The 13,395-nt window shown below is 37.2% G+C and overlaps 1 protein-coding gene across 1 annotated transcript in view; it reads right to left on the bottom strand.

Moving 5' to 3' along the window:
• Positions 1-13,395, bottom strand: part of CD96 (CD96 molecule) — a 94,905-nt gene that overhangs the window by 41,817 nt on the left and 39,693 nt on the right. Inside the window, exons 6-7 of the mRNA XM_081074710.1 lie at positions 9,611-9,701; positions 7,532-7,720 (exon numbers count right to left, since the gene is read on the bottom strand). Of these exons, the coding sequence (XP_080930836.1) occupies positions 7,532-7,720; positions 9,611-9,701 (280 nt within the window). The remainder of the gene's footprint in view (positions 1-7,531; positions 7,721-9,610; positions 9,702-13,395) is intronic.

Genomic DNA, 13,395 nt, shown 5'->3' with positions numbered 1-13,395 from the left:
ACCAATGAACCTAAGACTGACGGTATTATTAGCTGCTCTTTCTAAAATGTCTGTTTTTGTCATAAAATTTTTATTTGACTACACTTTTCTCAGTGTGTGTGGGGGAGTTTAAGGATGAAAGAGATGCTGGAATATGTTATTTTACTTATCATATTATACGTTTATTTAATTTCTTAAAGCCTCCATTATTTTATTGTAAAATATTCCTATTAGAAGTATAAAACAGTTTACAAATGCCAAAAGGATGTACTGGCTTTAGGAACGTATGTGGGAAATATGGTTAAATGATTTTGAGGCTAGGGGATTTTGTGATTTTCTACATAGAATGGCATTGGGTATAATGTCACATGTCTGACCCATTATTTGGATATTTAATTACAAATTATACTATTGGTTCTACTCTGTAATTTCTTTTGAGGGAAAAGTACATATCATTTAAGTTATGTCACTTGACAGCACATAGCATCATGGAAGGAATTTTTTCTGGTAATATAGATGCATCTGTGTTTTATTTTCATTGTTGGTAGTGTTGTTAACTGTTGACTGTAGGTGGCACTAACAGGTGGCTCTGACTTGCTATCATATAAATAATTCCTTGTTATTAATTTCTGAGGACGTGTGGGGTGAAGGTAGTGATATGGACAGTATATGAACAGGCCGACACAGAATGACCCACTTCTTCCCCCCATGAGATCCCAAACAAGTTTGAACTCTTCGGCATGACAGACACATCAGATCATGATTTGCCTCCCTATTGCATTCCCAAATGCATTTCCTGAAGCTGCCTATCAGTTTTCACATTTCTTTCAAATCACATCCTTAATCCAACAGGTGATATTTCAACCCAATTTTCCAAACAATAAGCTCTCCACAATTTCTTGGTTTTTGCACATGCTTGCTAACACTTTCCCACCCCAAACCTTCTGAGATTTTCCTCCTCAAACTCAAAGAAGCCTCAGTGCTTACCCTAGCAGAGGCCTCATTACTCCTCAGGTATACCCTTCAAGAGAAGTAGTTATTCCTCAGTTTTCACTTTTGTATTTTATGCAAGTGGATGAAAGAATGCTTCCAAATTCCTTCTTAACATTGGAAGAAAGAAGATCAAATTTAAGTACATAGCTGACTGCTGGTTCATCACAAACATCATCTTCCAAAGTAATAACTTAATGAGTTGGAACATGGAACTGGAAAAATAATGCCTAGGTGTTTTCCTCTGTAGATTGATTAGAACAGAGGTTGGCAAACTATGGCCTACAGGTAAAATCCCACTTATTGCCTACGTTTAGAAATAAAGTTTTATTGGAACAAAACCATGCTTATTTGTTTATGTATTTTCTATGGTTGATTTTGTACTATAATAACAGAGCTGAGTAACTGTGACAGAAACCATATGGTTACAAAGCATAAAATATTTACTATCTGGCAGATAAAAACACAAAAATTTGCCAACTCTTGGAAAAGAAGATGTTGATAGGTTATGTTCAATCCTGGATTTCCACAATGGGAATCATTTGTTTTTCAATTACTGAGTATTTTTGTCTTTGGATGTTATTTTGACATGTTTCATCACCAACTATGAGGTCTGACAATTAGGTTCGGGAACTTCTGCAACAATGTTGCTAACTCTTTCTTGATACGTGGACAGAAAAGAAACCACATGTTAAACCTGACAAGCTCAGGAGACTGAAAATAACCACACAGGATGGTGTGAACAAAAAAGTTCCTAACTAAGGTAAGCCATGGAGGGAAGTCACATCTTTGGCCTGTAGCTTCTTTGACAAAGGTCAATCTTTACCTTAAGTGAGACTGTCTGTCGTTGTTTTGCATCTAAGATGACATACCCTTAGAATGTCAGAGTAATCCCTTTTCCAGACACCCCAGGGGGTACAACCCACCACACCAGAGCAGGAAACTACAAAATCCCTCATTGTTATCTTATTCCGCAAACACTATCTCTATGTGCTGTAAAATGCTATTAACTATCCTGTACCCACCAAAGTAAAAGAAATGTGTGTCTCTTCGTTTTGTTTTTTATCCAATTACAGAGATTTCCCTGCTTTGCTTTCCCCCACCCCCTTAATCTACAACCAATGGATTTCATGTAACCTTCCTCCTTTGATTCTAACGTATAAAATAAGTTGCAAAACTGCCATTTTCTAAAACATTTTCTCAATCCATTGAGACTTTGCTTCCCAGCAATTGTTGTCAGTTTGGCTCAAATAAACTCTTATGAGCTTTCTCTTAGGCTGGATGTTTTTTTGTTGATATCAGAGGGATTATTCATTATGAATTTGTACCAACTGGACAAACAGTTAACCAAGTTTACTATTTGGAAGTGCTTGAAAAGGCTGCATGAAAAAGTTAAATGACCTGAACTTTTCACCAACAATTCATGGCTCTTGCATCAGAACAATGCACAGCTCACCTGGCACTGTCTGTGAGGGCGTTTTTAGCCAGTAAACAAATAACTATTGGAACACCCTCCTTACTCACTTGATCTGGCCCCCAGTGACTTCTTTCTTTACCCGGAGATAAAGGAAATATTGAAAGGAAGACATTTTGATGACATTCAGGACATCAAGGGTAATATTATACAACAATAGCTCTGATGGCCGTTCCAGAAAAAGAGTTCCAAAATTGCTTTGAAGGGTGGACTAGGTGCTGGCATCAGTACATCGATTCCCAAGGGAAGTGCTTCAGAGGTGACCATAGTGATATTCAACAATGAGGTATGTAGCATTTTTTCTAGGATGAATTCGCAAACTTAATTGTCCAACCTCGTATCTTTGTAAGCTGAGGGGTTCTTGGTACACACAGCCTCATAATACATTAGAACGTTATTACTGAAAGATTTGCATTTTGAGATGAAGTCTGCTCTCTGAAAAAAGTGATGCATGGCTTTCAACATGAAACCTGAGGCCAAAAATGCCTTGCCGGTTTCAGATTAGCCTGCAAAGTAGAAACTCTGCCTTGATCAAAATAAAACTCAGGGTGTATAGAAAGGAGTGGATAAAACCTAACAGGGAAAAATTATTTCCCAAGACTCAAAAGTAGAATTTAGCAGAAATGTGTCAGCTAATTTTCAGACTATTACATTTACCATAATGGGTGTCAGGTGTTGAGCTGCTGGCCTAAAGCAAATGCATGTGTTCCTGAGTGTATCCACTCTGCAGCAGGCCTGGCAGGGCCCTCAGGACCATGCTCATGGGCAGCAGTGATCATGCATCTGTCCCATAGGGAAGCTGAATCAACTAGAGGGCTTCCTCGGAGCTTGAATCAGCCCTTAGCTGGTCCATCTCAATATGAACCAAACCCCAGCGCTTGCTACGTCCTTGCTTCTCAAAGTATGGCCCATGGCTTCTCTTAGAACTTATTAGAAATGCAGAATCTCAGTCTCTCCTTTGCCTCTCAGTCTGATGTACTGAATACAAATCTATAGAAGCAAGATCGCTGGTTGATTTATAAGCATATTAAAGTCCTTTGTTGACACTCTCAGGGTCAGTCATGGGTTGAGGGAAATCATGTAACAAGAAGTATTCGTCCGGCATATCCCCGCTCAATATTCAGGGGTTCTCTGGTCCCATTATTGAGATATCCCTTTTTAATCCTCAATTCACATCCCAAAAGACACATGCAAACTCACACACACACTTGCATAACTCGTTACGCCTTAACTCTCTTTCTGTCTCAAAGGTCTTGATCTTGACAGTTACAGTTGGAAATCCTTCTAATAAGCAAATCTCTGTCAAGGCTGATGACAGCCAGGACATTACCCACCTCAGGGATATTTGTACTCAGCGTTTGGATTAAAATAAGACAAAACATCCCCTCTACGTCAAAAAAAAAAAAAAAAGTCAACCAAAAAGACGCACTTTGTGCCAAAAAATTGACTCTGCAGTGCTATAATTTTAGATATTCTGATAAGCTAGGCTAGCAGAATAGGATACTTTTGGAAAGAGCCTTTTTTTTTCTCAATTAAGTATTGAATCACAGGAATCTGCAGGCCCTGGTACTCAAATAGCTGCCTGATGAGCCACTGATCACCGCCACCCCCAATCCCTTTCCATTTCTGAGTTTTCTAGAATAAGAATCACTGAGTACTTGCACATTTTGGGAGGCTGCGGGTAGGTGGGGAAGGGAGCAACTCCGAGGGCTGTTATCTTGAAGCCTTCCAATATTATTACTCTTCTCTGGGAACATAAGGAGCAAAAACTCTCCTCTCACTAAATTGCCTTTCTGCTCTGTAATACTCTCAGAATATCACTACTTTCACACTCAGAGACAACAAATTTCTCTTCTGAATTTTCATCTCAGTCAACAATAGCTCTTGATAAGGCAATGACTGTCAGACAAGGCATCAGACGTTTACTCTAGAATTTATGCAGCATCCAGTGGTAGTCCCACAGGCAGAGAAAGCATGTTTGGAAATAAGTGTTAACAAAGTGTAACACGTAGGGAAATATGATACAGTGATGACACTGCTTTACAGAATCCCAACTGCATCTTCTAATCATTCACAACGATGTATGTCAGAATGTGACCAGAATATAGCTATAATTTTGGGAAACTGGACTCTTCAAGATTTATCGTATTTAATATTTTATAATAAAGGATAAAAACTCATTTGAAAATCTAAAAATAACCATCTGCTCAGAGCCTAAAATTATACCAGGTCCAGGGCTGTCCGTAAAATTGAAATTATGGTGAGCTTTGAGTATCAGTATCTTCCTTATTACCCTGAAAGCATTTGTTATTTTCTGATGTTAAAACTAAGCGCAGTTCAAAAGAATGAGAAGACAATCCACAGACTGGGAGGGCAATATTTGCAAAAAAAGACAAGTCTGATAGAGGACTATCATCCAAAACATACAAAGAACTCCCAAAACTCAGCACTAAGAAAACAAACTACCTGACTGAAAAATGGACCAAAGACTTTGACACCTCACCAAAGAACATATACAAACATCAAATAAGCATATGAATAGATGTTTCACTTCATATGTCATCAGAAAAATGCAAATTAAAACTCCACACCTATCAGAATAGCCAAAATCCAGAACACTGACAATACAAAATGTTGGCAAGGATATGAAGCAACAAGAACTCTCATTCATTCATCGCTGGTGGGAATGTAAAATGGTTTAGCCACTTTGGAAAATAGTTTGGTGGTTTCTTACAAAACTAAACATACTTGTATCATACAATCCAGCAACTTTGCTCCTTAGTATGTACTAAAGTAGTTGAAAATTCATGCCCACACAAAAACCTGCCCATGAATGTTTACAGCAGCCTTATTCATCGTTGCCAAAACTTGGAAGCAACCCATGATGTCCTTCAGTAGTTGAATGCTTTCATAAATTGTGGTACACACATACAATAGAATACCAGTCAGTGCTAAAAAAGATAATGAACTATCAAGCCATGAAAAGACATGGAGGAACCTTAAGTGCATATTGCTACTTGAAAGAAGCCAATCTGAAAAGGCTGCATACTATATGATTCTGATATAATATTCCAAAAAGGCAAAAGATAGACATAGTAAAAAAAAACTCAGTGTTTGCCAGGGGTTGGGTGTGGAGGGAAAGGGATAAATAGGCGGACAGAGCACAGATGAGTTTTAGGGCAGTGAAACAACTCTGAATGATACTATAATGATGGTACATGTCATTACGCATTTGTCCAAACTCATCAAGCGTACAACACCAGGAACAAACCCTAAAGTAAACTATGGGCTTTTGGAGATTATGATGTGTCAATGTAGGTTCCTCAACTGTAACAAATGAACCATTCTGGGGAGCGAGGTTGATAATGAGGGAGAATATACATGTGTCGGGGGAGAGTATATGGGAAATCTCTGCACTTTCTGTTTAATTTTTCTGTGAACCTAAAACTGCTCTAAAAACTCAAGTCTTTAATCAAAACAAAACAAACAAAAAAACAAGCACAGTTTTAACATCAGAAAATATTGTTTTTTAAAACATGGTTCTCTCTATGATGGGAATAGTATTCTCCTTAGGAATTTGAGGTTGTCCAGTCTTTAGCTCATGTCCTTAGATTCTGCTAAAGCTATTGGAAAATCTATGTGAGAACCAGTTACCTTTTTACACTATTCCAAGACTGTAGCCCTAACTATGTCTAGCTTTCTAGAAAGGTGGTGCATTTATTTTTTAAAGAATTAAGCAAAGTTGAGTATGGATGTTTCATTGTAAACCCATGACCACTTCTGAATGACTAACTCTAAGTACACAGGATAATGTGTTCATGTATTAAAATTATGCTGAATGTAATCATTTTGAGCCCCTTTTTTAATTGCAGAAGTCAAATGTGACTTGTATTCATTTTTTGTTTTTGGTGTATATTGAGTATTACAATTTTAATACAGTTTTTTCCTTTCTTAAAATGTGTATACATTTTTTGGGGGCATCTACTGTATATATACTATATATAGTATATACAGAGTTACAGGGATGGTATCACTGTCCTAGTATTAGATTGGCACCTGCTTCTGAATAGAGGGCAATGAATTTGCACTGAGCTGTGTACCTTTCTCCATCGTGCAGAAATCAACTGCCTGCAGTGACAGAGCTGGGAAGGACCCAAGATGCAGTCTGTGGCCTTGAAACAAAGGAAAACTTTTTCTCTCATAAGTTATTCTGTTTTTTACAAGTATGTTATAGATCACAATATCTCTGCAAATAGGAAGGTGGTAAAAAATGTTAATAGTCCTACAGAGTTTAATAATGACTTAAAGTTAAAATGTGTTTAACTTTAAAGTGTTATTTTATTGTTACATATGCATATTGGACAGTTGTCATTACAAAGTTCTACTTTTTTTTTTATAAGCAATCTATTGTCATGGTATTTGTTGAAACATTTGTTCACATCTTTTATGTAGTAAAATCTTCATTATTTGATCTGGTTCAAAGTAGTAAATATTCTGGTTAATCAAATGTTGGAATAAGCAGAATGATCCTACATATCAATTTTCAACATTAAATCTGCTAGGTGACAGATTCTCTGCTTCAAACGACAGGCACTAAAATCATTAAGATATAATCCCTATCCTTTAGGTATTTTTATCTCACACATGGTCTATCCATTCCTAAGTATACGTGCTGTATATAATTCTATGTTCTTAGTGACTCAGAGGAAATTTTAGGATTTTGAAAATCTCTCTTGCTCATCAATACATTAGTGTTAATTTTAATTATATGGAAGAGTAACAAAATGCTAGTTAATTTAAGAGTCATTATTAATAGATTTGAATAAAAATTTTGCTGTATTCATCAGAAATTCTTGAAAACAGGAATCAACTACTTTTTATATAAAGAAATTCTTTTCAATAGAGTCCCATTTGTCAAAAAAATGCTTGCTACTTAGAAATGGAATCATTTTGAATAGTGTAGAGAGAGTTTTCTGAGATTAAAATATCATGGAATTAATAAATATTCTATTTGTTCCAATTAGAAACGTTCTAAACTTATGGCATTCTTGACCACCCCTTGTTGACCTTATCAAACAGACAACTCACCCAAGGAAAAAGTGATATTTTTGGATGAGATATTCCACACTTTATTTCCGGGGACTGGAAACAGAGCCATACACCAGACGGTCATGTTGTTTGACTGGGCTGGTTTATTGCCATACACCCTTTTCAAAACAGACTTCAGTTCGAAAAATCCATTTTTGTCTTTTCTCCTTTCAGTAGTAATGCACATTTCTACAAGACAGATAAGAACCAGGTCAGTCACCAACATTTCTGTATGAGCCATAGAGTGATGCCAAGACATGGCTGGAGATGGTTCCATTTACGGTAATGTAGACTCTAAAGGGGTCAAACCGCAGCTTCTGTGCAGTGAGGCCTAGAATGTTCCAGCAGGCCTAGAATTAACCAGAACTGTTTTGCTCAAGGTCCTGCGTGGCATCGATCCATGGTCAAGATGTGAAATGCATTGATTAATAGTGTTGCTTTGTAACCATGAGTCCAGTGGGTTTGGGGGTAAGTGTCCCAGCTCACCAGCATTATGTATTGATAACTGTGAGATTGATGGATTGTACCTGGCCTGGGCGAGAATCAGGGAGAGCTCTGCTATTGAGTCTGGGTACACACCAGGAATATGCCGAAGTGACCAGTAAAATATAAAACAACCTAAGCCAAGACTCTATTTGGGGCTCCCCACTCCTGTGGCATTCTGTGCCATATTGGTGGTTCCTCCTTCTACAGGTCCCCCTTACAGAAGGATGACAAAGGAGCCATGCCTTACTTCTCTGGACACCTTGTTGTAGAGTACATGTAATACATATCCTTCCTTTAATGGAGTTGCTGTATTGTATCCTTTACCTGAAATAAGCTGTAGATTTATAACTATGGTCATTTTGGGCCCTGTGAGTCTTCTTTAGAAATAGAACTCTGTTTAACTGCTACAGTTAGAACAACCTCTAAATAGCATACATGGCAGTAGGAATTTAATGTGAAACTATCTGTCATCATAGGCCATTGTTTTTCTAATCCCTCACAGCTTCTTTACATTAAAGATTCTAACTGCTAGTTCCGAAGTATTACCTGCTAAAGTTCTAACTAAATGCAGTTGTATGCTGGTAGAATTCTGCCCACACTGTCTGGCCTCATGGCTGGGAGGGTAAGGGGCACATCAAATCAGGGCTTATTTAATGAAATGGCATATCTATAACGACAGGTATGAAAATACCTTTAACAGGTATTTTCAGGATTTCATCCTGTCATTGTTATAGGTGAACTGTTTTTAAAGTGAAAATAACAAAACCAATAATAGCCTCAAAGTGAATCAATACAATCATTCATCAACATAAACTTTTCACTTTCTCAATTAAAAATAATAATGCAACAAGAGCTATATGGCTCAGTTAGTACTGAAATTATATCGCACTTAGAGGAAATAAATGACTCAGGAGAAAGGGGAAGGGGTTTTATTTTCCCAGGTAGGAGACAGCTGGGATTGTTCTGGGAGAGGCTGTCATGTTTATCACCTGTGAAAAGCATGGCTTTATGCATTCTCCCCTGAGCTTGTCTCAGTGTGTATTCCCGTTTCGGGAACTTTTAATCCTCCTGGTGAACATGTTCCTTGTCATGAAGCCAAGTTCTTTATGTACACTTCCGCTAGTACCTCCCACCCTCACTCCACCCAGATCCTTACAAGAAAATGTAGCAATCATTTGTTTACTGACTTAAAGCAGTGATACTAAGTTAATTGAACTAAATGAAATTATTAATAAATGTATGTTGAATTAAACTTTTTTACCCTCATATAAGAGATCTGCTTTTACTAAAAGTCAAATAAAACATTAGTGTGTATATGTGAGTTGATGAAGTCAACTCTATTTCTTATAAATACATTCAGGGAAATGTTATCACCACTCCACCCTTCACCCACCCACCCACCCCTCCCGCCTGATTCCATTGGAGGAGTCAGATGAGATATCAGAAAGTGGCATCTGGTAGGCAAGATGATGTTTTTCTTGGAATGAGAATTGTTCTTAAATGCCAAGATCAATTTAGGCAATGGCAATTTCTATTGTTCTTTGTTTTCTTTCTTTGTTTGCCAAACCCATTTCCATTGAGTGATTTCCTTACCTTCGCTTTCACCTTGAGGAAAGCTTCCGTTTATAAACCATGTGACATTTGCTGTGGGAAATACATTCCTCAGTGAGCAGGTAAATATTTTCTGGAAGTAAAGACAGGATACAGAAAGGATTATTTGCAAATTCAGAAGAAACTGGTGCCTTTTACATCTCACAAGAGGTAAATTGGCAGGTCACTATTTTCTCCACATTTAACAAGACAGTGTTTACTTTTAAGAGGTTGTGTGAAAATGTGAACTATAAATTGACTTCTTTTTATAAAGATGTTATAAACTAATGGCTAGAATCCTAGGTCAACTTAAAAAGAATCTAGGATAATACTATTGCAAGTATGGATTCTGGGTTCTGAAAAAAAAATCACAATTCTACATAGGTAGAATAAAATAGTAATAAATGGAAACCAAGAGATAGAAGGAAGAAGCTATAATTGGCAGAAGCCAGAGAATTATATTCTGTTAGGCTAAAAGCTAAAAGAGAACCGTATGTTGGTTGTTTCCATTCCCCAAATAATGTAAAGTACTATTTGTAGCAACAACCACAGATACCACTTAATAGAAATATCTCAGTTTTGACTTTTAAAGGGTTTTCCTAATTCATTTTTCATTTTGTCATCTTAACAATCCTATAGGGTGGGTACGACACACCTTATTATTGGCATTTGACAGATGGGGAAACCAAGGCACAGAATCACAGAACGGTTAAAGGTAGAGGAATGTAGTTGATGGCACAATTGGGAACTCTGCTACCTCAATTCCAGTCCAAGATATTTCCTGGTGAAACACATTGTATTGAAATAAGAAAGAAATAGAAGAACAGGTATCTTATGTTACGAAATCAGAAAGCTTAGAGGTAGAGTTAGTTATGTTTTATTTCCAACACTGTGTTTCCTCTTTGTGAGATGGTGATTTCTTCAATAGCTTAGTGAAAATATCCAATAAGACTCATTGGATCCTCATAATTTTATCTCAGATACTACAAAATTATAATCCCGTTTATTGAGATAGTTTTTCTCATCGAGATGTGTATAATTTACATATGACCAGCCCTTGTCCTTAGTTCTCAAACATTTTCCACAATTGATGAATATGCTAGTTAACTAATAAAGAATGATTAAGCGTATGTGATGCTTGGTATACCCATTTCCCCAGACACTAGTTACTCCCAAAGAGTCTGGACCTATGGTGCTGAGAAATCAAACTTAAGCATATTAAGTTACATTTCTCTGGGTGGTACCACTGAGGTGCAACTTAACATACTTCAGTATGTCTCTACAAAAATCTCCAGGAAATAATGAGACTTTCAGAGGAAGCCATCTGTTGTATCCAAGATTATATATAGGTAGCAAACAATGTAGCTCTCAGTTTTTCCACTCATTCAACACTTGACAGTGGGGCTACATGCATGTGACAGGAATGCAGATCCATAAAAGTACGTTACTTTCTGTCTTAGAATATCAAAAGTAAAAAACAGCCCCCCTAAAATATATTCTTATTAAGTGAAGAAAAAAGAATTTCATTTATTTAATTCAATAACCAATGACTGATGTTTATTTCTAGGTAGTCCATGAAGGGACGTAAGAGTTATAGAACATGAAATGTTAAAAAAAAAAGTTGTAAAGTTTATATTAATGTCAACACCTTTAATTACTCTTAAGATTCATTTCCTCCATGCTCAGTTAACTCACCAAAAGATGATGATGTGGTAACATCAGTAATAAGTGGCGGTTCCACTATTTCACAAAGGCAAGTGGCTCACTGAAGAAATCTCTTGTTAACTTAATAAAAATGTTTAAAAGATTGAACTGTTGTGGATTCTTTGAATTCAGATTTTATGGAACGATTCAGACTTGCAATATTCTACTCATCTCTAAACTGCATTCCAAGATTTTGTTTAGTAATATGGTTCTTGTCCTGAAAAGCTGTCTCAAAAATTGAAAAGCTGCGGACTAAGCTAGTTCAAGTTGAAGTCAAACATTTTCTGAAATGTCAAGTCAGCGTGTACGGTTTTGCTGAGCAAGCAGAACTGTCTTTATTTGGGAACTTCTACTTGGTTCAAATGAGTAAGAAAAGAAACCATGTTAAATTGTAAAAAAAAAATATTTAGTAAATGTACACAAAAGTTTATATGCACACATATACAAGCACACACACACACACACACACGTTCCTCTGCTCAGAAGTAGAACCATTCCCTCACTCATTGTGTGCCTGTTGCATCTGTGAGACAAACCAAATAATTGGTTTCTCTAACACATTATTCTAAGTACATATGGAATAAAGGAGAAATAACACAAAGAATTATGTAATAGGTGCCAAAATATTATGTAATAGGAGCAGTTCTGTAGGAGTTCAGAGAAGGGTGAAATCTGGGACTAACTTAGAGAACAGAGTTGTATTATATTTTGTGGAAGAGATGGGCCTGGACTTTACAGGTGGTCTGTGTTGGAAAGGAGTGGGGAATTCACAAAGTTAGACAGATGGAGTGGGTTCACAGGTCAGTTATTAGTTGGGGATGTTTTCCTGGAAGCAGAGGGAAGCCAGTGGATGGTTGGGGAATGATGAGATTGATGAGTCAGAAAAATGGATCCAAATCTGGCTGTGAGACTGATCATTTCCTTATTTCCACAGATAAAATACTGAAATGGTGACCATTTGTCAGTTATCCCGCATGCAGTTTGCCTAAATTTGGCCGGAACCTTATTCAAAGGGCTTTTCATGGAATCGTTTTGAAAACACTTAACTTTTTAGTCTAGAAAGAGAAATCTTTTAAAAAAAATGTTTCTCTATTTGTTTTGTTACTGTGCACAAACTTGACTTCTTTAAAATGACTTTTTCTCTTTTCTTTGTCCTTGATTCAGACTGGCCTTGTCTAGTCTAATAGCACCATGACCCACTTGCTTCTTTTCTTTCCTGATCCTTCTACCTTTGCACATACGGCCAACTGCTCCCTTATTCATTAAGCCCTCAGGACATCAGATTCTGGTCAGCATCAAACAGTCCTGGGAACAAAGCCTCAGGTCTGTTGATCACAGAAATAGAGTTTCGGTCAAACTAAAGATAACATCTTGATCTCAGTTGTGTTTCAGCTCCAGATCCATGAAGGCAGAATGACTTTATAGGCTCCGTTCCTTTGAAATCAGACAGAACCACCCCGTGACTGACAACAGGACCCAATGCAAAGATCACTGCCTCCTATGCTAGCCCTGACCGATCAGTAGGGCCTATGACACCAGTCCCCTACATTACCATGACTAATGACTTTTCTCTTCTGTAACCTGTCCCCTAGAGGCCACTGGGGAGCTCGGTCTTAAGAGCACTACCTCACCTGTGTCTCAGGCTTGGTGCCCTGTCCTTAAATAAACCTCTACTTTCTCTGCTACAAACTCTTATACAAGTTTCACTGGGCTTTGATGTGCACAGGCAAATGGACTCCTTGAATTTGGTAACAGTTTACCAATCCTTCATTTCTATTTGGGGTCTTTCCTTCCCACCCCATCTTTTCTTCTTATTTGAAATTTAACTTTTAGCCTCTATGTGTCTTTCACTCTGCCATTTTTATCTTTTCTCCTATAATTCAGGGTTTTTTCTCCCATGGACACCTTCTTTAAAATGTGCCTGTCTCCTCTTGACAGGTTTTCTTTCTTAAATTCACACACACACACACACACACACACACACACACACACACACACACATTCATTTATTTATATGTATGGAAACACATATTTTTGGCTAAAGTTATGATTATCCCTATATTTTACTCCAATTGAACGTAGAA

This window comes from Rhinolophus hipposideros, assembly GCF_964194185.1.
Source record: "Rhinolophus hipposideros genome assembly, chromosome: 2".
Taxonomy (NCBI): domain Eukaryota; kingdom Metazoa; phylum Chordata; class Mammalia; order Chiroptera; family Rhinolophidae; genus Rhinolophus; species Rhinolophus hipposideros.
Note: the sequence above shows the minus strand (reverse complement) of the source record. Positions and strands in the feature narration are given on the sequence as shown.